The following is a 22,412-nucleotide window of genomic DNA, read 5'->3' on the forward strand; positions in this document are numbered from 1 at the left end:
ACATTCAGAGGTGGAAATTGAAAACCAATTGACTAAAGTAGTTCTTGTTGCTTTTAATCCAGATCAGTACTGTGCCACAATTTCCGTTTTGAAAGACAATTCCATTCAATTGATAACAGGCTGTACTGAACTACATACTTTTTATTTTTTTTTAAATAAGTGAAGATGATATGGCTATGACGACCCTGTTCTTTAGTGGGTGGTATAATATAGTGGTTACCTTTGCTTCAATATGCAAAGGAGCAAACTGTAATGTTATCACAAAAAAAAATCAACATTTTAATTTTTTTTTTTAATTTTTTATTGGAGTTGGAGAATTGCTTGCACCACTCATCTTGCTAGAAGTGATTATGGTAGCTGTAGTAAAATTGAATCCCCCAAACAAAAACAATTCAGTCATAAGGATTTGATCAGAAATGCTTTACCTACTCTGAAAGCATCTTCCAGTCAATATAGAACTCAAGCATGAGAAACAGAGGCAATATGTCATTTTCGACAGTAAATAAAGATATTTATTGTTTTTTGGAAAAGAATCTCTGCTCATGCAATGATACAACTTATGTAAACAAAATGATTTAGAAACTCAACTGGTAAATGTGCAGATTTCTTCCTCTCTTGGTGTCAATCTCTGGAATGTACAGTAAAGAAAAGTAAATCGCAAGACATAATATATTATATGACATCAACTACTCTTTCCCACAATGTGATTATCAAATCGAGCAGCCGTGTCGTCGAAAGGCAAAAAGGGAGAGCTTGTAGAACATGTCAGGCACAGCGACAAAAGGTCAGACAAGACACTGACCGCCTTGTCAAAGCATTCACATGAAAACACAATTGACGCCCTTTTAAGTGTGCAATGTGATCAGCAACACAACCACAAAAGATGGCAAATGATTTGGAAGCAACTCCTTTAAGACACTGGTGAGATTTACAAGAACTAAATAATAACGATAATCACAACTTGCATGTGTGGTAAACAAAATGTGTTTTCCCGCAGGGAGTCGCAGGGTGATGTCGTCTCAAGTTATTTCTAGCATACGCTAGATGCTAATATTGCTAACAGGCAGCTTGCTAACATGCTCAGCAGTTGCTGTAGCCAAAACCACCAAAATTGTGGAAATTGTCAAAAGGGAGGAATGTGAAACAAAATGAAACAGTTCAGGATGAAAACTTGGCAATGTGTACAAAGTTTATTTTGTAGCAATTTTGTTAGCTGCGCCCAGAGCAAACAACCGGCTGATTACCAATTTCAATTCCACAGCCAGTTAGGAATGATTGTCTTGAACAAAATAACAGGCATAACATATCCATTCAACAAAGAATGCAATTTCCTATAGCAAAACTTAAATTTTCTTTTCTTGTTATTGCTAGTTCTTTCTTGTGTTTCCAGTTTTCTTACACAAACTACTTGGAACGTGAAGTCAAAATACAAAGGAGTATTAGGGCCATGCTGAAAAGAAATATATATTAAAAATCTCACATTATGAGAATAGTCACATTTAGGTTGTGGGGTCATTAGTGTTAAATGTTCTATGCGCCCCCACTAGTCTAAAAACGGAATTATGATTAATTTTACATTTGTGGAATATGAATAAAGCAGCAAAATCCATCTGTTTTATTCATTTTAGGAGGCGGCCATATTGGCTTAGCTTCAGAAAACAGATGAGCGGTGATTGGTTGTAACCTGAGCAACTGTGATGTCATCTTAAATTGACACTATGTGGCAAAATGGCCGCCCTTGGGATGGATAAAAACAACTGTATTTTGCTGCTTCATTCTTACTCCACAAACGCAACATTAAATCAGATTTAGACTTGTGGGGGCGCATAGTACATATTGCCAAGAAATTTTTGGGTTGACTCCCCCGTTAGGGATATTGTTAAGTTTAACTTTAGTTCAAGTTTCCCAAATACAATGAAATAACGAGGAGGGCTTTGAAACATTTAATATTTAACACTTACTTATTTCACGGCATGTCGTTTGGGCTGAAGTTTTAAAATTAATTTGTTAGAATTATTTTTTACCCCTCATGTTTTTCAATGTGGCCCTAATAGCTCCTGTACAAAAATACAACTGATAAGCAATGAACATGCTTTGACATATTACAACAAAAACAGTGAGACAAGTTATTGGGTTCACTTTAAAACACAAAGATGGGGATAGAAAAGAGGAAGAGGTAGAATGGCCACCAGGATATGATGGATGGTGGCCTAAATAGAACAAGTAAGCAAGCTGCAGAGATGATCAAAGAGACTGGCTTTCTTATAAACATCAAACAGGCACTAGCCAGAAAAAACTTTGCAATTGCAATCCTTTCTTTCCTACGGAAGAGGATTAGGGCCAATGAAGAGAGAGAGAGAGAAAAAAAAGGTTGGCAGAATTCTGACTTTCTTTCTCAGAATTCTGACTTTCTTTCTCAGAATTCTGACTTTAAAGTGAAAATTCTGACTTTATTCTCAGAATTCTGAGATCAAATTCTGACTTTATTCAAGAATTCTGACTTTATTCTCAATTGAGAATTCTTGAATAAAGTCAGATTCATTTAAAAATTTAAAGTCAGAATTCTGAGATTAAAGTCTGACTTTAAAGTGAGACTTCTGACTTAATTCTCGAAATTATCACTTTAAAGTGAGAATTGTCACAATTCTCACTTTCTGAGAATAAAGCGAGACTTCTGAGAATAAAGTCAGAATTGTGACAATTCTCACTTTAAAGTGAGAATTCCGAGAATAAAGCCAGAATCCAACATTTTTTTCTCTCTTCAATGGCCCTAATCCTCTTCTGTACTTTCCTCTTAGTTTTTCATGCTGGTTGCATCTCAATTTCACAAAACATTCCCATCAAGTGAAAATGTATAAACTTAAAACTATAGAAGAGGCCCTCAAGAGTATGTCAGTAGAGTTTGAAAAATATAGATATACAATATCAAGATGCAATATTTTTTCAGACACCGTTGTGGTAAATATTAAGCTCCCATAACACTTAGAACTTTTTCTTTCTCTTTTCTTTTTTGACAGGCACAGTAGTGTTTCCCTGGATAGGAATGCTAGAAAACGCATAGAAAACGAGCACAAATAAAGAAGAGGGTGCGCTTCCTCGGGGACGTTGCGAGGAATGATTCAATTACAGCTACAGGAGGCGCCTTGTTAAGACGACAGGGATATGAATTGCAAGTAAGTGAAGTTAAAAAGAAAAGTTTTAAAAGTTGTGCATAAAAAAAAAAGCATGAAAATGATAGAAACAAAGATCCCCTGCTTTGTATAGTCAGTAGTAATGAGAGCGGGCCTCTTTGATGAGCGCAAGGAGGGAATGAAAGAGTGGCAGACCAAGATATGAACAGTAGTATGAAATAAGGCCTCGTTTTTTTGTTGGCAAAAAAAAATAAAAAAAATAAAAAAAATCATATACATCTGTAATTTAATTACATCGAGCTTGAAAACAAAACAATATATGTGCAAAAATTTCAATCTTACAAATATGTGGGGTTGAATTTGTAGATGTGAAAATAATTGCACCCTCTCTGTGCCCATTCAACTGTCTGCTGGTTGTCGTCCACTTCCTCCAAAAGCGGCTCTCGCGTTGGTCGCCACGCGAGCAGCTGGACCTTGAGCTCCGATGCCCGAAGCTCAGCTTCACGTTGAGTGGACGGCCATCCTTAGCTTATCTAGCTCCATCTGGGAGGACACAGAATGCAAAACACTCAGAATCAAGGTTGAGCCACACACTTACATATTCTCTTTTCTTCAGCCCCGCTGGGGAGTGGAGGCCTGCTGTGAAGACCAAAGGATAAAAAACTAATTTTAATGGGGATGTATAATGCATTGCAGAAGAGAAAATGAGCTAAGGAAAGTAATACCATTCTACGACACTATTTTGTATTTAACAACGTGCTAAATTGAAAAATTATTACAACATGGGGTGTCATAATTTTACAAACTCTAACGACCTAAAGGCTAGATTACGCTGCAAGGTTCAAGTGACACAGTTAAGAGTACGAGTTAAAAGGGCAAACAAACATGAAATTGGATCTTCTTATATTGAACTTGGTCCAAACTAGGGCTGGGCCATTAATACAAATTTAATTGTGATTTTTGGCTTCTTACAATCATAAAAACAAACAGAGAAAAAGGACTCATTCAAACCCAAAAATATATAAATACGTTTTTAATACTTTGTTCTTCACTCCCAAAAATATAAATATAAAAATATGTATTTAGTGTTTTTATGTTTTTTTTAATGCTAGAGCACACAAAAGGCTCTGATACAGCTTCTGACATGAAGAGGTTGCTTAAAGCAATGGTCGTTATTACAAAACATGACCAGCAGGTGGCAGAAGAGTATAAGAGATCAGCCAGGGCCATGTTGCAACAAGTTCTTTTTCCAGTGTTTTCAACAGGTTTGCGAATAATGATGAAATTTAGCTAATCTTTCTTTTAGTGTTTTCATAGCAATAGAACTGAATATTCTGTGGATCTTGCAATCTCAATCAAAATCCAGTAAAGCAGACAAGAGCGAAGGGGGTTGCTTCAGTGAAAATGGCTGCGAGTGAATGAGTTAATATGCCAAACGGCGCCATGCGTATGAAAAGTCCTGCATTTTGAACACATGCTGAACACGCTTGCAGCAAGCGATGCGAATGTTACTCTGCCTTTCCTGAGTGTGCTTTAAAATGTTTAATGACACCCCAATTGGTGTTTACTGGAAACAAACAAACATACAGAATTACCCACATGGTATACGTAAAGACAACACATGCATTAGACCCCCCCATACACTTGCGGATCAGCACCAGAGGATTTGCATAGTTTCAGATGTTTTCTTTCTTTTAATTCTTCTATATAAGCGCAGTCTATTTACTATTTAAAACATTTAAATAAATAAAAATGTTTTTGCTTCAGTTTTTTTCCCATATCCCCCCTTTTTGATAGAAAACATATTAAATGTTAAAATTTTCAACGGATGTCAATCATGCACAGATTTTTGCTCAATCAATTTAGAGCTATCAAAATTAATTGATTAATTGACAAGTAATCGATTATCAATGTGCACAGCTAACATTGTGCTTGTTCATGTGAATTAGTCATGTTGCAGCCCAGTTATTTAGCCAATCAATGTGTGCTATTAAGTAATGCAATACTGTATTTGTGTTTATTAGGAGTCAAGTATTCACACTCATACGCTGTATTATTTTTCTGTTTATTGCAGAACCACACATTGAACCATACATACATTCAACCACACACACCATTCACGCTTCCACATGCTTTCACACACACATAGATGATCAGACCATGCATACACAGGACTTCAGGATTACAAGCATCCATAGTTAGCCACAGTGCCTGCATCATATTAGCCCATGCCTGTATGCCTGTACACTAAAGTGCAACTACTGTAACCGCCTCTTGCTGATGTTCATGGAACAATAAAGCTGCCAATCCACATCTTTGCTCCACTGTTCTCCTTTGTGTTCTGACCGACACCCCGAGGGCGAAAAGAGAAATACTCCAATTAAATCAAACCTATACAGTCCAAACCTAGCCTCTCCAACAAATACACTTTAATGCAAAATATTAAAACTGATTAGTCAATTAATTAATTCAATAACTGATAGATTAATCGATTCTAAAAATATTGGATAATGACAGCACTATTCACTTTTGAAACATTGCTAATGTTAATGCTAGTAGTGAGAGGGAACTTGCATTGATGGGCTAATATAAAATTATATTAATATTATTGAATTCTGGGAGTGATATTCCTTCAAATAATAAATATTCACACACAAATTCTGTATTAACACATACAGACAGGTAATACGTAAAACAATAGCCACGGGCGGGGAATTTTGTGAGGAATCTGCTGGTTCTTAACTAAACCTGTGAGATCATGAAAACTGGTGTGTTGCACTGTGTCACTTTTCCAACTAAATTGCGGTATGACGGCGTAATTCAAAATGTCTTTCTTACCTACTGCTACTATGTTTTGAATACATTGGTTAGTTACTGTGAAAATAAATGTGCATAAGTTATCCCATATTTATTCTTATAGTATTGCAAAACATGACTCATGCTCTTGCAGCTTCAAAAACAAGAACTGAGCCCTTATCACCAGATAGCGGCTGAAACACTTTGCGGATGAACTGTTAAACCTTGACTCTTGAAACCTTCAGCGCTGAAGAAAGACACCTCTGTATTATTATCTGCACAATGACTCATATCCGTGATGGCTGCTGCTGTGTATTCCCCTAAGCTTTAGAGCAGCAACAACTGTGTAACCAGGTACTACCTAATAAAAAGAGAGGGCCCGGCGGAGTGTGCCTCAGAGCGGGTAAGTGATTGTAATTTGTGCACATCTCTGTCCGTTCTCCTCGCGAGCAAAAAGAGTCAGGTTCATCCAAGTCCATATAATGTATGTATCTTGTTTTTTGACGGTTAGTGAATCCATCAGTATTTGTCTTGAGCTCAATAAATGTAAGCATATGTTTGTTATGGGATCAATACTACCTGCAGGGCTATACGCTTTTGCCTCTCCTCATCCAGCTCTCCACGAAGCTCTGTTATTTCTTTCCTAGAAATATGCACAAACAATAATTAGAAAATGAAGGCACCTGCAAAGCTGTCAAAACATGTAGTTTGTGGATTTAAGAAGGAAGCCCATGATGAATTTTCAACTGCATTTTCACATACATGACATAAATGCAAAAATGTGGTCACATTGTGGGCTATGGTTTAAATACTGTACATGTTCTTTGCAAGAATAACTAACTAATTAAGTTATACCAGCACTTCTGTTTGTAAAACAGATGTCCATCTTAAAGATAAATGATGTGTACAGTCTTATACTATGTAACACTTACATTTGCTGGGCCTTAAAGAGCTCCACTGACAGCAGGAGATCCTTCATCTGACTTCTAAGCTCTTCCATTTGGGATTTGGGATCCTCTTTTCCCTGAAAACTGCTGTCTGAGCTTGAGTTTGTGGCTGCTGGGCTGGGCTTGGCCTCGACGCTGGCTTTATGAAGTGACGGCGAAGGGGACAGGTTGTGTGTGGAAGGCTGTGGATGGAGGGTTGGGAGGGAAGAGAGAGACACAAAATAAGTGTACAATGTGTATAAGTATACAAAAAAAGCACCAATGCTAGTTTTTGAAAAAATAAATAAATAGTCATAACTGTAAGTTCTGTTACATGGTGGAACCTCCAAAGTCAAACAGCTGTACTAGGGTTATTGACTGCAGAAATACCTATAAAATAATACTTGACACTATTGTCCTGCAAACGTTCCACTAAACATGTCTGCTCACCCTTATTACTTAGTCTAGTGTATACATGTTTTGTTTATTTGGGAATCATTCAGTCACCAGTTTACAGTTGTTAATTACTTCTGGTTAACCATGACGATTTACAGGAGATAGCATCACAGCCAATTAATCAATTGTGGATAAGCTTTATAGCAGGTGGTCCTCCTACTCTAAGTCTCTTGTGGCATACGACGCAAACAATGACATACACAACACAAAGCGAAACAATCCACAAAATAGTTATATTCGGGCTTTTACTTTAAAAACAAAATCAAGCCCTAATAATGTCAAATGTAATAATAATGTACAGTGGATTTTTAAATTTTAAAAGATATTATGTGTTCAGGTCATGCAAATGATCTATGAATCACATAGATTATATTCAATTATTATTTTTCAGCCGGCTACTAACTACTTAAAGATTAAATTGTATTTTCCGGTTAAATATCATTGATAAGCCAATATCCAGATTCTGAGCAACAACAGTAAAATGAGAAAATAACAGGAGAATGATTTTCAGCTTAAGAGGCTGCCATTGAAATAAATGAGTAGGCAAAAGGAAAGCATTGACCGAGCGTGACCATTTTGAACTAAAAAACATTGTAAATATTTTATCAAAATACATGTCAAGGAAAGGACTGCATAAAAAAATTATTTCAGAAGAGAATGAGCTCATCTCTTGCAATTACACTTTAAACTTGTGCGTGGCAGTTGGCGGTGTGTTTTTGCTTCAAGCACTGAAACTAGTTGTAGTGGTGACAGTTTTCTCACATATTGTAAAAGTATGCAGTGGAGGTCTGACTTCTTGCAGCCAAACCACATTCAAGTGGAAGAGAGATCATATCCCAACATAAAGGTTGTGGGTTCGATCCTGAGCCCATCCCATGTTTCCATGTCAAAGTGTCTTTGAGCAAGTTACTGAACCGCTAGTTGATCCTAATGCTGCATCATCAGTAGGTGAATGATAAGACTGTGTTAAACCTCTTCAAGGTAGAAAAGCGCTATAATAAGTGTTGGCCATTTCCATTCACAAAATTGCATGTATACATAAAAGTAGCTTCTTTCATTTTGATACAAAATATTCATTGTAAGCAGACACACTGCTAACGTTTGGCTCACGGCTATATGTTTAAATCTCGATATATTTTTTAACAGTAAAAAAACAAACAAACAAAAAACGGTACATTACACACAGTATAATATAGTACAAGATGATTATCGTCACGTATCACCAGCTGTTACCCATAAATTATATTTCTGCTAGATAAGGTATACCTAAAATTAGTAAACCTTGCCCAGGAAAAGCTGACTTGAACAGACATGACAACCACCAATGGCCAAAGATGGAAAGACTGCAGCTGTTACTGGCCTTTCCACCTTCAGGGAGCTCCTCCTGTTACCACACATGCATCCCTTACAAGCAGTGACATGACAGGAAAATTGCCCATTTGCAAATATGGCGCTAACCTCAATATCAGGAAATAACTGCAAAGTCAACTGGTGAGCATGGACAGTGATTTCAGTGCCCTGCTTTCACTAATTAAATTAGCTCTCTGACAAGAAAGTACAAAATTAGCTAGCAATCTAATTCACATATGAACGAAAGGACATTTATGAGGATTGTATGGAAAAAGTTGAAAAATTTCGAAGAACCAAACAGGGAAAATAAAAACAGACAATAATCCACACAACCATCATAAAAAGTAGTTTCAAAAGTAAGCAAATTTACCTTTCTGGGTTCTAGAGGCCTTAGTCTGCCGCCATCCTCCTCATCCATCTTGAAGGATTTCTCCACAACAACTTCCTTGTTGGGCTGCAGGGGAGGTTTTGTTATTATTTAATAATGGTAATAACAATACTTTTTCTACAACTACTAATATTAATAACAAAAATAAATGTGATATAATTCAACAAATTTGATAGAATTTTTCTAGATATATCTGCCCACAAATGTTTTGACACATGTATGAGCTCTGAACGATAGATTATTGGAGAGAAGAAAACCAGTGGGAGTGCTAAGCATGAAAGATAATTTAAATGTGTGTGTTCACCACATGTGGGCAAGACTGAACATCAATGCTCTAATTTTGGATCCGTGTTCTGGCAAGATGTGCGTGCTCCTGGGGCAGGCATGCAAAACCATAACTACTAAAACATATTTGTATCATTTTAACACAGATTTAAGCTATTAAAAATTCATAAGTATTGTTAACCAGGACAAGATATTGGTGCTCACCGATTGTCCTCCACCAAAGTGGGCAGGCAACCTCCGGCCAGTAATCTTTGGTCTGTTAGCAGTGGGATGAGACAGTTTTTCGGAACTCGATGAAACCTCATCAAAACTAATTAGAGCTGTGGAGAAGTACGATATAAGTGAACAATATCAGAGATAAATTACAGAGAAAATAATGTAAAAGGAACAGTTAAAGCTAACAGACATTTAAAGCAAAAAGTAAGTTAAAAAAAATATTTGCAATATATGTTCCATGTGCCCCACTCGTCAATATTTGGATCAATATTGTGTTTGTGCAGTATAAATTATGCAGAAAAAAAGTCCTTCAATGCTTCTCATCCAAGTCCCACCCAGTTACGTCAGGTGTGCCCCAAGGCTCCATCCTGGGCCCTGTACTTTTCATTATCTACCTCCTGCCCCTTGGCACAATCTTCCGAAAATATGGCATCTTCTTCCATTGCTACGCGGATGACACCCAGCTCAATTTCTCTGGTAAACCCCTCCCTCACCTGTTTTTTGGAAATCAACTCCTGGTCAGACTAAAGAATTTATAGCACAAAAATACATACTGGCTGGACATTTAACACATTTAATTTTATATAAATTAATCCATGAACAAAATAATTCCATTTTGTCCAGGTTGAGAAGTTAAGTGCAACAAACAAGAACAAAGGAAATGACTCATTCGCATGTGCAACTTGGGTGACTGTTGCGTAACAGGACTTTGCACCTGCGTTGCGCTAAACTGCTCTCGTTAGAAAAAGGGACTGCGATTGAAAAAAAGATTGCATCTTCTTGTATCATGACAACTTGTCAGACTAGCTTTTGCTGAGCAGAGAGGAGTTTTAACAGCTTGTTACCACAATATGTCACCACCACTGAACTTTGCAACAGTGGAACAGCAGGGGTGCTCACTGAATTAATGGCAGGTTGTTTTTCCCCAATAAAACCCATCTCCACTTTAATAGAGAGGGGTCTGAATGAAGACAAGACATTGTATAATACAATTTTAAATTTGACAATTTAACATCACTAAATCAACAAAAAAATATTCCATTTGTGATTAGCATGTACTGTAATAACACAGCTGTTGCTGACCATAACATGAAAAAAAGTGCCGCTTTCAACAAAATTATACAAAACCTTGCACACAGTACATAGAAGTCCTGGTAATTGCAAACATGGAGGTGAAAAGTCCCACTACTTGTTTTGGTTTCAAGTCTGTAAACTATTGAAGGACAAATGAAGCTTCATGAAATACTTTTTTTTTTATTACTCCTCTAGATGGCACTCTTGGTTTAAAGATGTGGTGGAAATGTAACCAATTTTCATTTCAGTCAAAAAAAATATCACAAGTGCTTCATGAAGCTTCATTTTCTCATCCAAACTTTAAATATAATTTGCAGCAGAACTCCAAATCATTGATGAAACTGTGCCTCTGTAGGAAACACCTTGTCTTCAGTGTAAACAGTGTACGTCAGCAGGCTGTGAAAGCCACATAGGGTAGGAAAAAACAATTAGTTTGACCCGCCGATTTATCGCTGAGCACTGCTGATAATTAAATGTAATTTGGTGAATGGACACTGTGACGGCAATAGCTCATCTGTTAGGACTTGGACTTTGGAGCTACAGGATCATTGGTTTGAGTCCTGCTGCGGACAAAAAATTTAAAATGGCAACAAGTTGGAGAGAAAATGAAATCATACATACATGTTTCAAAGGATTTCTCCTCTGTGTCCGCTGAGGGTGTTTTGGGTTTTGGGGGAAGTATTAGTTCCAAGTCAGGCTTTGGGCGAGATGTATACACTTCCCCATTATGTCTGCAAAAAAGAAATAATTTCACTATAAAGAAGGTTCGAAATAGCACGAGACATCATACTTCAGCATCATCACCCCCCACATCAGACACACTTCAAATTTGGTGATGGAGTAAGAGGCTTGTCTGGCCGCTTTGGTGGGAGAATTCCTGGTTTGATTTTGCCTGGAGGCGGGACTGGCTTTTTGGGCGGGAGTGGTGCCGCAGGCTTGGATGGCTTTGGATCTGGCATCGGCTTGTCCACTGAAACGGAGCAACCAGAATTGAATGTGTCCTTAATAATTGAGAAACTCACCAGAAGAATGTGAAGAACAAAAATACCAAAAGAGTCAGATGAGGATTGACATGAAACAATTGAATGTTTTAGTGTCAATTTTATCAGCAAGCTGTCTGACAGCATAAGGGTTCCTACATGTTTGACATTTCAAAATTCCATACATACAACATTTAAAGCTTGATTTATTCCACAATTGTGCTCATAACTCAAAACATTCATATCTCCAATCATTTTACGCTGTTCAACTGTATAGAAATGCTATAATCTGTTCCAATCTCCCCAAAAACCACACCAACATTGTAATGTGTTTTTCAAATAAGGAAAATTATACCGTCTAATGTTGTACTTTGTAAACACAGAGAAATAACTATTTGAACCTTTAAAAAATAAACCATTTGTGCATCACTTCAATTCATTGACCTGCTCCTTCTGGTGTGCCCACTTTGGCCACTGGGATCAGTACAATAGAATCATACAATGCCAAATGAGTGAGAATCAACACTGCTCTCAGGGATTCAGCAGCTGCAATGTATTTTTTTTCTTTTTCTTTGCATAAGATAAAGAATATATGCCTGTTCAGGACATTGGTTTCTCAAAGAACCAGTGCATACACACCAGTACAATATTGTTATTATCCTTCCGTTATAGAAAGCAAAACCATAATGGCCAATGAAATAACTAACTATTGAAAATATAAAAGTGTGAATCAGGTATTGCTTTATTGCAACAGAACTGAACCAACATCAAACACTTACTCTTACCATAATAGCATGCTGTGCAACCTTTTGAAGCAATGATTATTTTCAAACACAGCGCTGATTGTGTCCAACTAATTAAAAATAACATTGATGCTATACAACCCATCATCATCCAACAGTTCAAGATGCACACACATAACACACCATTCATTATTTCCATAGTTACAGACTACACGATAATAGCTATTAGGTTTCTGGAAACGGGGAATTTGATTTAACAGATACAGAAAACTATCACCAGCTCGGTGGCCTAGTGGTAGAGTGTCCGCACTGAGACTGGGAGGTTGTGGATTCAATCCACGGGTGGGTCATGCCAAAAGACTATAAAAATGGGACCCATTTGCCTTCCTGCTTGACACTCAAAATTAAAGGTTGGAATTGGGGGGTTAGATCACCAAATGATTCCCGAGTGTGGCTCCTGTTGCTGCTCACCGCTCCCTCAGGGGATGGGACAAATGCGGAGAGAGAATTTTGCCCTACTTAGGTGTGACAATCAGTGGTACTTTAACTTTTTAACTTTTAACTGCCCCCCAATTTACTGCATACAATAAGAAAGAAGGGATTTGTACCTTTGTCCTCTGGCCTGAGGGCATGGGGCTTCTTGTCAGCGCTAGGAACCTCTGGCTTGAGAGCTGTTAAAGGATCATGAAAAAATGCAGCATGAGGTGCAGCTTTAAAGTAAACACCAGGTGTGTCGAAATCATTTTTGTCGCAGGCCCCATTGTTTGTATGGTTTCCCTCAGATGGCCAAATCAATCAGTACATCATCATTGTGTAACAAAAGCACAACAAATTGATGTTTTGAAATAAGAAGTCAAGGATAATTGTGTATTCAACTCATGATCAAGTAAGTGTAAAAAAAAAAAAAAAAAGGAGGGGGGCTTGGTAACAAACAAACATTTGCACAATATCACCTGAACCTCAATAATATGACAATTTGTAATTCTGATACAGATTTTAGCTAGTAACATGGAAGGTGATGAATGATTTGCTTTTTACATGTTAAATAAAAGGATGTGGTGGGCCGGATATGGCCCCTTGGTCTCGAGTTCGACAGCTGTCCCACAACATATAAACTGAGACGACTCAAATTTGCACTATACAGTGCAAGAAAGAAACAGCAACACTGTACTGTACTGTGAAGAAATACAGTAGCTGCATGTACTAGTGGTTTAGTACTGTAAAGTAATGTGCAAAAACCAAGGAACAAACACAAGAGCACTAACATTAACTTCCTGTGTAAAGACAACAAAAACTATTTACCCTATTTTTAGTTTAAAAGTGCATTGCGGACTTTTTTACTTGTGACTGCCACCTCTGACCTAAAGCCTAACTGCAGCCTCTGTAGCAAGCTTGTGCATGGCGAGCGAGCGAGTATGTGCACTCGAATAAACAGCGTTTGTTTTCAGTTTTCTTGGGAGTCTGAGCTGAACTTTGGGCTGTGCTCGAAGCTGGCTTCTTCTTGTTTTTTTTCAATCCCAATTGTGTCGTACGCTAGCTAACACAACACTACATGTCCGCCGGGGACGAGCATGAGGTCACCCTCCACAACTTCACCCCTCCCCACCTCCAGGGCTCTTTGTACATCTGGGCACTGGTGGAGCATGTATGATGTAGAAGAATGTTTTTATATTAACATTTTAAAATTTGCAATGTACCTTTAAGACAACCAACCTTAAAACGTTCAGTTAAAGGTAAGAATAAACAGAAAGGAGAATCAAAATAAATCACACTAAAAATGTTATCACCACACCCAACACTGCTTGAAAAAATAGGGGCACATTTTTTGGGTGGGGGCAACCCCATGGAAAACACTTATTGGCAGTATGTCCCTACTTAGTCAAGAATGTTTGGGGTTAAAAACTAAATATCCCCAACACAACTGAATGGGCGTCAATCATTTGCAGGTTTTCGCTATTCGCGGGCCGCCCTGGTCCAATTATGCACACAGGTTCTTACCTATGTGTTTTGACGGTGGAGGTGGCTTTTTTGGCTTCTGCAAGAAAAAGAAGCAGTGAAATGTAGGCCCAAATCAGTCAAGTGTACAGTTACTCAACAAGAGATACAGATTGTGATCATAAATACAGAAACAAGTACAGTAAACAGGAACATTTAATTCAATTTGGTCTAAATAAGGGCACTGTAATAAGATGCTTTAATTTATAGTAGGGATGGGTAACTGGCGGCCTGTAGGTTGCATGTGGCCCAGTTTTAAGTTGCAACAGCACCGGCATTCACCACTTAATAACAGACGCCACTTTGTTGCGCTCCTATCGGTTCATCACCATTAGGAAAGAAGAATATCAGAAGAGCAAGTTCATGTACCATGGTGAAATGCCAGGGGATGTTTTTCTTAGGCTTAGCTTAAGATATAGCGTACACAAATTTAACACAACAGATAGTTTGACATACATTCAATGAACTACGGGAAACATAAACACACTTAAAACGATAACGGCAGATCGGAACCGATCACTTCACATATAAACAGTTGCCTGGAGATCTTTAATCGGAATGATTTACATCGGAATTATTAAAATCCTCCAATTAAACCGGGCTTGCTATTAATAATAATGCCTGAATATGAGAAATTTTCAACAATATGATGATGACTATTTTACAAAGTTATTAACAAGAATAACCACACAAACAACCTGGGCCCGTCTGTTCAAAACTTGGTTATATCTTTAACCACTGGTTAGGTAGATTTAACCGACCGTTACTGTTATCCTGTTGTTCAAAACTCTGTTAACTTTAACCAGCTGTTAACTTGCTGCTAAAGTTAACACACCTAAGGACTGCCGTTAACTTTTTAACAGTGTGGTTAACTTGTGGCGTTTGTGGCTAATGCTGCCTTCATGATGCTTGCTGAGCAAAGAAAAAGAGCGTCTATCAAGGGCTTAACTTTGACATTGGTGATTATTCTAATGAAGTTATGCGCACGCTACCACTTAGCAGTAATACAATGAATGCCAAGTCTCCTGCTGAGTCAAAAGAGAAAGAATAAAAATGTGTTTTTTAAGATGAGTTCTAAAAAGACAGAGGGGAACATTTAGTGGGAGGTGATTCCAAAGAGAAGTTACCTGTGATGTTTCTTGTTTGCGTTCACGTCAATACAGACAACACTGTGAATAGCGACTAATTATTTACGTTAAATTTATTTAAATGTAATATAATAATTATTATTTTAATTTATTTTTATTCAAAACAATAATTACACATATTAGATGAAATATACACACATATTAGAAGTACGTAAAATTGTAAATACAAAAACAAGACAAATAAATAAATAAAAGCAATTCTAACAAACAAATTACAAATACGTTAGACAAAAAAAAGTACAAAACAATGAGAAAAAAATCTTACAAAAACATGCAATATTCCATGCTACAAAAATATTGGCAAAAATACAACACAAAATATTCACTGAAAATACTCAGTCGAAAAAAAATAATTAGAATGAATTAAAAAAACAAACAAAGAATTTTCACAAAATCTCCTAAATTGCTTCAACCATTGATTGAATAACGTTTGTTTGGTTGGTTGTTTGGATAGTATCCATTTCTTTCGCCGACCAAACAAAAAGAGGAATTGTAGGATATATCTGTGCTAACCAGTGCTGTAAATAGCACGGTTAACTTTGAAGGGGCCGTTAACTAACAGCGTGACTAACCATGTTTTGAGCAACGCATACTTAACAGCCGGTTAGTTAACAGCGGGTTAAGAACAGTGGTTAAAATAACCAAATTGAACAACCGGGCCCTGGACATTCCCTCTAATAGTGTTATTCACGCCCCAATGTCTCCATTCACATTCCTTCAAAAAGCATATTTTTGTGAATGATGGCTGATATCCTACCTCTTCAGAGTCTTGCTTCAGGGAGGACTTGCGAGACCCTCTAGATATAAAGTCCTGAAACAGATTGAACTGCACATCAGACACTTTTTTGCATGTTGCATTAAATCCTTACATAAGGAATTGGCTTATGATCAAAAGCCCAGGCAATGTCAAATGTTCAATACTCAGTTCAATACTGCAAAAACAGTGACGTTATTCAAAAAAAAGTAACACAGAGGTAATATTTTCAGAAAGCCTTAAATAATACAGTACAAACATAGTATAAATATCAAATAATCATAGAAACATCGTAATATACAAGGTCACTGCCAGTTCTGCCAGGGCCACCAAAAAATGAATCATGGTGATTCAACAAATGAATGAATAAACCAGAACTATCTTCTCTGTATTGCTAAAACTTCAGGCAAGAAACAATTTTCATTAAACTAACACTTTGTGACTTCACCTCTTTTTCTGTCTCAGACAGCATGACTACAAAGTTGTCAGGAAAGACACCTTCTTTGCCTCCAACCTCCCCTCGCCACCACCCAGACTCTCCTGTGTCCTGTCATAAACCAGCAGATTGGATGGAAATGTCAGAACACTCGCATTGGCCGAAAAAGGACAGAAATCTGCAAGCATTGAGAAACCAATTAAATGTCTGTGTTTTCCTGGTTCATACCTTTAATCAAATGTTCTTTTTCTCAAAATCACTTTGTTGACTGGAATTCTCTGGTTCACTCGGCGAGGCCCATTCCAAGCGGACCTTTCCTAGCAAAACTGCTCTATCGGTTTCTTTCTTTTAAAACATATATTTAAATCCCACCAGCCCCACAACCTCTTAACATTTTGAAAAAAGAAACCCCAGATTTAAAGGATTCCAAGTAACATTAGATACTGAATGCATGTGTTGAGAATGTGTTGAGAAGGTATGAATAATTAGACATGGGGCTCAAAAAGTAAAAAACTAAAACAAAAAAATAAACAAAGCAAAAATAAAAATTGAAAAAAAAAATCTTAAAGTCTGTCCTTTTACAGACAGAATATATCTGCTCCCCTATAATAATTCACTGGGGGGGGGGGGGTGATGGTCAAAGTATGAATAAAATTGGTCTTAACTTTACAACCCAGCTACAAATATTTTTTATTTTTGTAGAGTAATATCAAAGACCACTTGGTGGCAGCACCATTCAACAGTAATTATTAGCAATAGCTACAACGTGTTCAGTGGAGCAGTGGTGATGATCTAACACTTTCAAGACTTAATGGTTGTTTGGGTTAGAGTACTCATGAGAAAACTTAACGTTCTTCTCATCTCCTTGATAGGATTGCTGGTGGGAGGCACTAATGTGGAAACCACGGCGTGAAGAAGTTGAAAAATGAAATGAGATTAGGCCATTATATCAAATTGTTTCCTCGTCAACTGTTTCAAGGTCCGGAAAACCAGCAGGTGACATATTATTGAGAAACTTTGATCTGTTTCAATTATATCTTTTGAAATTTTGATTCTTGAGCAATCAGACATCTAGCTAAATCTTACCTTGCTTATGACAGAGACTATGTCGTTCTCATGGAGAGTCAATTCATCCTCATTTGCAGCTTCAAAAGTGAAGGTGACCTTACAGAAGTCTTTAGCTTTAGAGACAGAGATGACAGATATTCAGAAGAGCAAGTATAGGATACAAAAGCACTAAATGCACATGTACAAAAGGCTGGGATGTATTTTACCTTTAGAGTTGTTGTCTCCATCACCCTTCAGCATTTCTGTCATGTTGGGAAATCCAGGCTTTGCAACTGATGGTAATGAAGGGATTGGCTAAAATGGAGCAAACAAAACATGAAAGATGGAAATGGTTTATATGACATAAATGGACAAGGGTTTCATATGGAAAAGCTCATACAACATAACACAAAGAAAGAAGTCTAGGAACTGATCATGTTTTCATGAACGGTTGTGCTAATTATAAAAGTTGTTAGTTGGAAGTTTGTTGAGGAAAAGGCAAGAAACCAAAATTGGAGTATCAAAATGGAAAACACTGAACTGAGTTTATACAGAAATTATATATATATATATATATATACACATATATATACAGTATATGTTTCTAATCTAACGTATCGTCTTAATTTCTTTGGGATGGGTTGAATATAAACCATGATAAATTGGTATAATTTGAGCTATGGGTGACAGAAAGCACCCTGAAAAAAAGTACATAGCAAGTTTGAGCAATTAGATCACTTCATCAACTAACTGATGTTGATAGTTAGATGAGGATAAAAAATGATATGACTAATACCAATACAGTTCGGACATACAAAGAAAATAGTTAAATAAAGCAAAGCAAAAACAGAACAAAAAAGCCACTTTCATTCTTGTAATCTTGAGTAGCTTGCAATATGTAAGGTAGCCATTATCATCGAAAGCTGGTCAGAGGAACAATCGGTCTGTCTCAGTCTAAATATCCTGAGTCGTGTACCTTACCTAACCTAACCTAACCTAACCCTAACTAACTTAAATCAGATGGAATGGGCTCCATCTTAATGACCCAAGAGAGAGTAAGTGTTATAGAAAATGTATGGATGGACTAATGCAAAAACAGGCAAAGTTGACAACTGATGCAAAGTTTCCTTTTCATCTCACAGAAAGGAAACCTTCAATTGCAACTGTCAATATTACTGAGTGCAATGAGTGGAAAGCCAGGTGAACAGTAATATGTGAAGCGTGGGCTAGTCAAAGCCAAATGGAAATATCGAAACGAAGTCAAAAGAGAGGTTTGAGCGATATGTGCTGGTTGGGCTGGAGTTAGGAGCAGAGAACGACAGAAGCTGAGTTAGTGGTTGAAATATATTACAATGGCTGTTGTGAAGAGGGTGAGAGAGATTGAGAGACTGAAAGAGGGAAAGACACAAAGACAGAGTGAGAGGGAAAGAGAAAGAAAAGGGAGGAGATTTTCAGAACTCAAAGAGAATAAACAGCAAATCTTGTTTTGTCACAAATGTTTTTTGTTTTTTTTTGCACACGTTTCTTATTATGTCACAAACAAAAACAATATTCGGGAGTGTGATCAAACTCACATTTTCCTTTTTTTCTTCTGTATCCAGATTGGGAATTCGTACCTTTGACTTTACTGACCCTTCTTTGAAAATGTCGCCAAAACCAATACGTTGGATTTTTTTGGGCTGGACAATAGCTCCATTGCCGGAAGCAGATTGAGGGGATGATGGGGTTGCGGTGTTTTCTACACCATGTCCATCTGTGGAGAAGATGTAGTAATAAGGGACAACGGGAAATGTAATCAACAAGTGCACAACAGCTTCCGGCTTCTTCTAATGATGCTTACAAGGACACTATTCCTAATACTGCATATAATGATTTAAATTAATGACAATATTTGTTTTGCCCTTATCAAATCACGTTGGGTGCAAATAAAAATACTGATGATCATTGCCACCAAGCTACCCACATAAAGCAGCGAAAATTTTAAAATACTTTTGCAGCACCATCTAGTGTAGGTCTTACTCAGCTGCGGCCTCCATTTCTTGAGTCCAACTGACATAATATGCTCGGTTTACATTATGTTCCCTGTGACCAGAGCAATGTCGTTGTCATCCAGAAACATGTGTGTGCCATGGGATTCTGGCCTTTTTTCCCTCCGTATTAAAGTATTGCAAAGATTTCTCACAGTATCATGGAATCCATGATGACAGAGGTAGGAGCCGCTAAGCTCCGGAGGCTCAAGTGCACTTATGGCTCTGGCCACGGTCTAACAAAGATTCCAGAACATTCCCTCTTGACCCATCATGCTTTGATCTGGGGGGGTGCAGTGGACACCATTTAGACATGTCAAAGAAGCTTAAACATATTCAACGTAACACGTCGCCCAAGGCTAACTTCAAAATAAAGTATACCAAATAATACATTGACGGCAATGCAAATAGCCTTCCTAGACTTTTTCTTTGAAGTTGGCCCACGCCGTGGCCTGATAGCCTGACTCGGCTGTAAATGAGTTTGACAGCTGGTACCTGGCTTACTTTAATTCTTTTTCAATATTCTGGACCAAGGCTACTTTGTAATTCACTCTACATGTTTAAAGGAAGGGAATGTGCCTTAAATTGCACTTTCAGGTTTTTTCATTACAGACGCTCCCCTACTTACGAACATTCGAGTTACGAACAACGGTACATACGAACATTTCTGCGCGTACAGTATGTCGAAAAATGTTCGGAAAGAAATGCTGTAAGTTAGATTTTGTATTGCGCATAGTGCTTCTTTCCGCCGCTAATACCGACGATTGGCGCTGTGAGAGCTCATTGGAGGCTGAGCAACGTGGCGAGGAGGAGGAGGAAGAAACGCCGGTCCCCATGACGCAGGAAATAACTTTTGAAGCCGATTCCAGCGACGACGAAGAATCTCTCATGATATAAAATCCTCCATCATCTCCTTAAGCATCGAGTACATCTTCCAAAAGTAAGTTCAACTTCATTTTATTTATCTTATTACGTACATGTACATACTGTGTGTGTGTCTTTCGCTCTCTCTCTCTAACATACGTAGTACAGTACAGTACTGTACGTATTCTCTCCATTTTATTAAAAGTTTTTTTCAGTACAAACCAATGCAGGTTACTTACAAGCCTTAAACATACTTATATAAACCTTCAATATACTTATATAGGCTTTAAACATAAATTATAATACAAAATATAGCACTGAAGCAACTTACGAACAAATTCACCTTACGAACGATCGTCCGGAACGTAACTCGTTCATAAGGTGGGGAGCGTCTGTATTTAAAAATGAAAACAAAAGATAAATACAACTTCTACCGTTTTAGAGTTTAGGAAAACAACTTTAAGCCATTAATACTTTGTCATTGCCTCATATTGCACTTAAAGTTGTGTTCCTAAATCCTTAACGGCTATATTAGACATTTTGAATTATTTTTTAAATTTAATTTAACGGGGAAAAAGCGTTTTAAAAAATAAATGAAGACAAAGTACTATTTATTTATTTATCTTTTTGCTTATCTGAAAAAGGATCCGACCCGTGACTCAAATCCGTGATTGGATCTGAACTGTGACTTTTGTGATCCGTTGCACCACTACTAAATTGCCATGAGAAACGTGGCAAAGGGGTACAGGCCCGCACACCATACGCCGCAGAACGTGATCAAACTTGAAAAAATAATTAGATGCCGGCAACTACACCCTTTAGTCCCACTACAGACTGCCTTCTAAGTTTTGTTACATACTGTAATGTTCTGTATGTTTCTCCAATTTAAAACAGCTGACAAGAGATTGCGACCAACCTGTGCTTCCATTGTCTGCTCTACACTTGGCAAAAAATGTCAAATGTATCATTGGATTTAACAAAGTACCCCCAGAAAGTTTCAGAATTTAGTCATAACCGGTTTGCTCTTTGACTCTGAAGGGAAAATAACCATGGTGTGACATGTCCTCATGTAACCTCTTATATAAGGATATGTTGTTGTCCTGAACTGTTGTACGAATCCAAGTGCCCAACAATTTGTAAATAAAGGGTGGAATCAGCCTGGGAGTGAATACCTTGTTTATACTAAGTTTTCCTTGCTTTGCAAAACATGTTTTCGAAAGTGTCTGAGAAAGGGCTTAACTAGCCCGGTTTCCCACGCTAACGAATAAAAAACGGAGCGGCACACGGTCCGGACAGAGTCAGCTGTGGATCACGTACGATTGCCCAGCCGTTTTGCAGCTCGTTCTACCTGGACCGTAGGCTCTCCGGTCTAGTGTCAAGGTAAGCGCTGTTGATGATCATATTATGCTGCTTAACGTTGTAGTGTATTGATTACTGTTTGCGGGGAATACAACGTACGATCATTCTAGCACAGTATAAATGTTGATTGTTGTTTGCGGGGAATAAAAGGCACAGTTATTCTAGCAAAGCATATCAGTCTCTGTGTATTCATTGTTGCCGCCGACCACTCACGATCCTGCATAAAAACATAAAGGTGAAGCAGTGTTTTCCACAAAACAGACTCATACCAGCCTCATCTGGTGTAGTTTCATTTGAGTCTCCGTCTTCTTTCGAGACATCCAGTTCTTTGACAAAGTTGGAAGGGAAAAGTCCTGACTTGCCGTTGACGATGCCACTCCACCAACCCTCTTCAACCTGCAAACACATATAGCCCAATTAGGACTACTGCTAACAAC

The 22,412-nt window shown here is 37.7% G+C and overlaps 1 protein-coding gene across 3 annotated transcripts in view; it reads right to left on the reverse strand.

The window, feature by feature from the left end:
- Positions 1–486: 486 nt before the first annotated feature.
- cd2ap (CD2-associated protein) overlaps positions 487–22,412 on the reverse strand; it is a 44,061-nt gene continuing 22,135 nt past the window's right edge. For 2 of the 3 annotated variants that reach the window (XM_077552344.1, XM_077552346.1), the window contains exons 5-19: positions 22,245–22,371; positions 19,300–19,478; positions 17,953–18,040; positions 17,765–17,859; positions 16,691–16,789; positions 16,246–16,299; positions 14,344–14,380; positions 12,954–13,016; positions 11,445–11,592; positions 11,244–11,353; positions 9,537–9,652; positions 9,030–9,113; positions 6,860–7,056; positions 6,507–6,570; positions 487–3,674 (exon numbers count right to left, since the gene is read on the reverse strand). In XM_077552344.1, the coding sequence (XP_077408470.1) occupies positions 3,633–3,674; positions 6,507–6,570; positions 6,860–7,056; positions 9,030–9,113; positions 9,537–9,652; positions 11,244–11,353; positions 11,445–11,592; positions 12,954–13,016; positions 14,344–14,380; positions 16,246–16,299; positions 16,691–16,789; positions 17,765–17,859; positions 17,953–18,040; positions 19,300–19,478; positions 22,245–22,371 (1,503 nt within the window). In that variant the 3' untranslated portion in view covers positions 487–3,632. The remainder of the gene's footprint in view (positions 3,675–6,506; positions 6,571–6,859; positions 7,057–9,029; positions 9,114–9,536; positions 9,653–11,243; positions 11,354–11,444; positions 11,593–12,953; positions 13,017–14,343; positions 14,381–16,245; positions 16,300–16,690; positions 16,790–17,764; positions 17,860–17,952; positions 18,041–19,299; positions 19,479–22,244; positions 22,372–22,412) is intronic. The other variant, XM_077552345.1, reaches the window with a different exon arrangement.

The sequence above is a fragment of the Vanacampus margaritifer genome, chromosome 19 (assembly GCF_051991255.1).
Source record: "Vanacampus margaritifer isolate UIUO_Vmar chromosome 19, RoL_Vmar_1.0, whole genome shotgun sequence".
NCBI lineage: Eukaryota > Metazoa > Chordata > Actinopteri > Syngnathiformes > Syngnathidae > Vanacampus > Vanacampus margaritifer.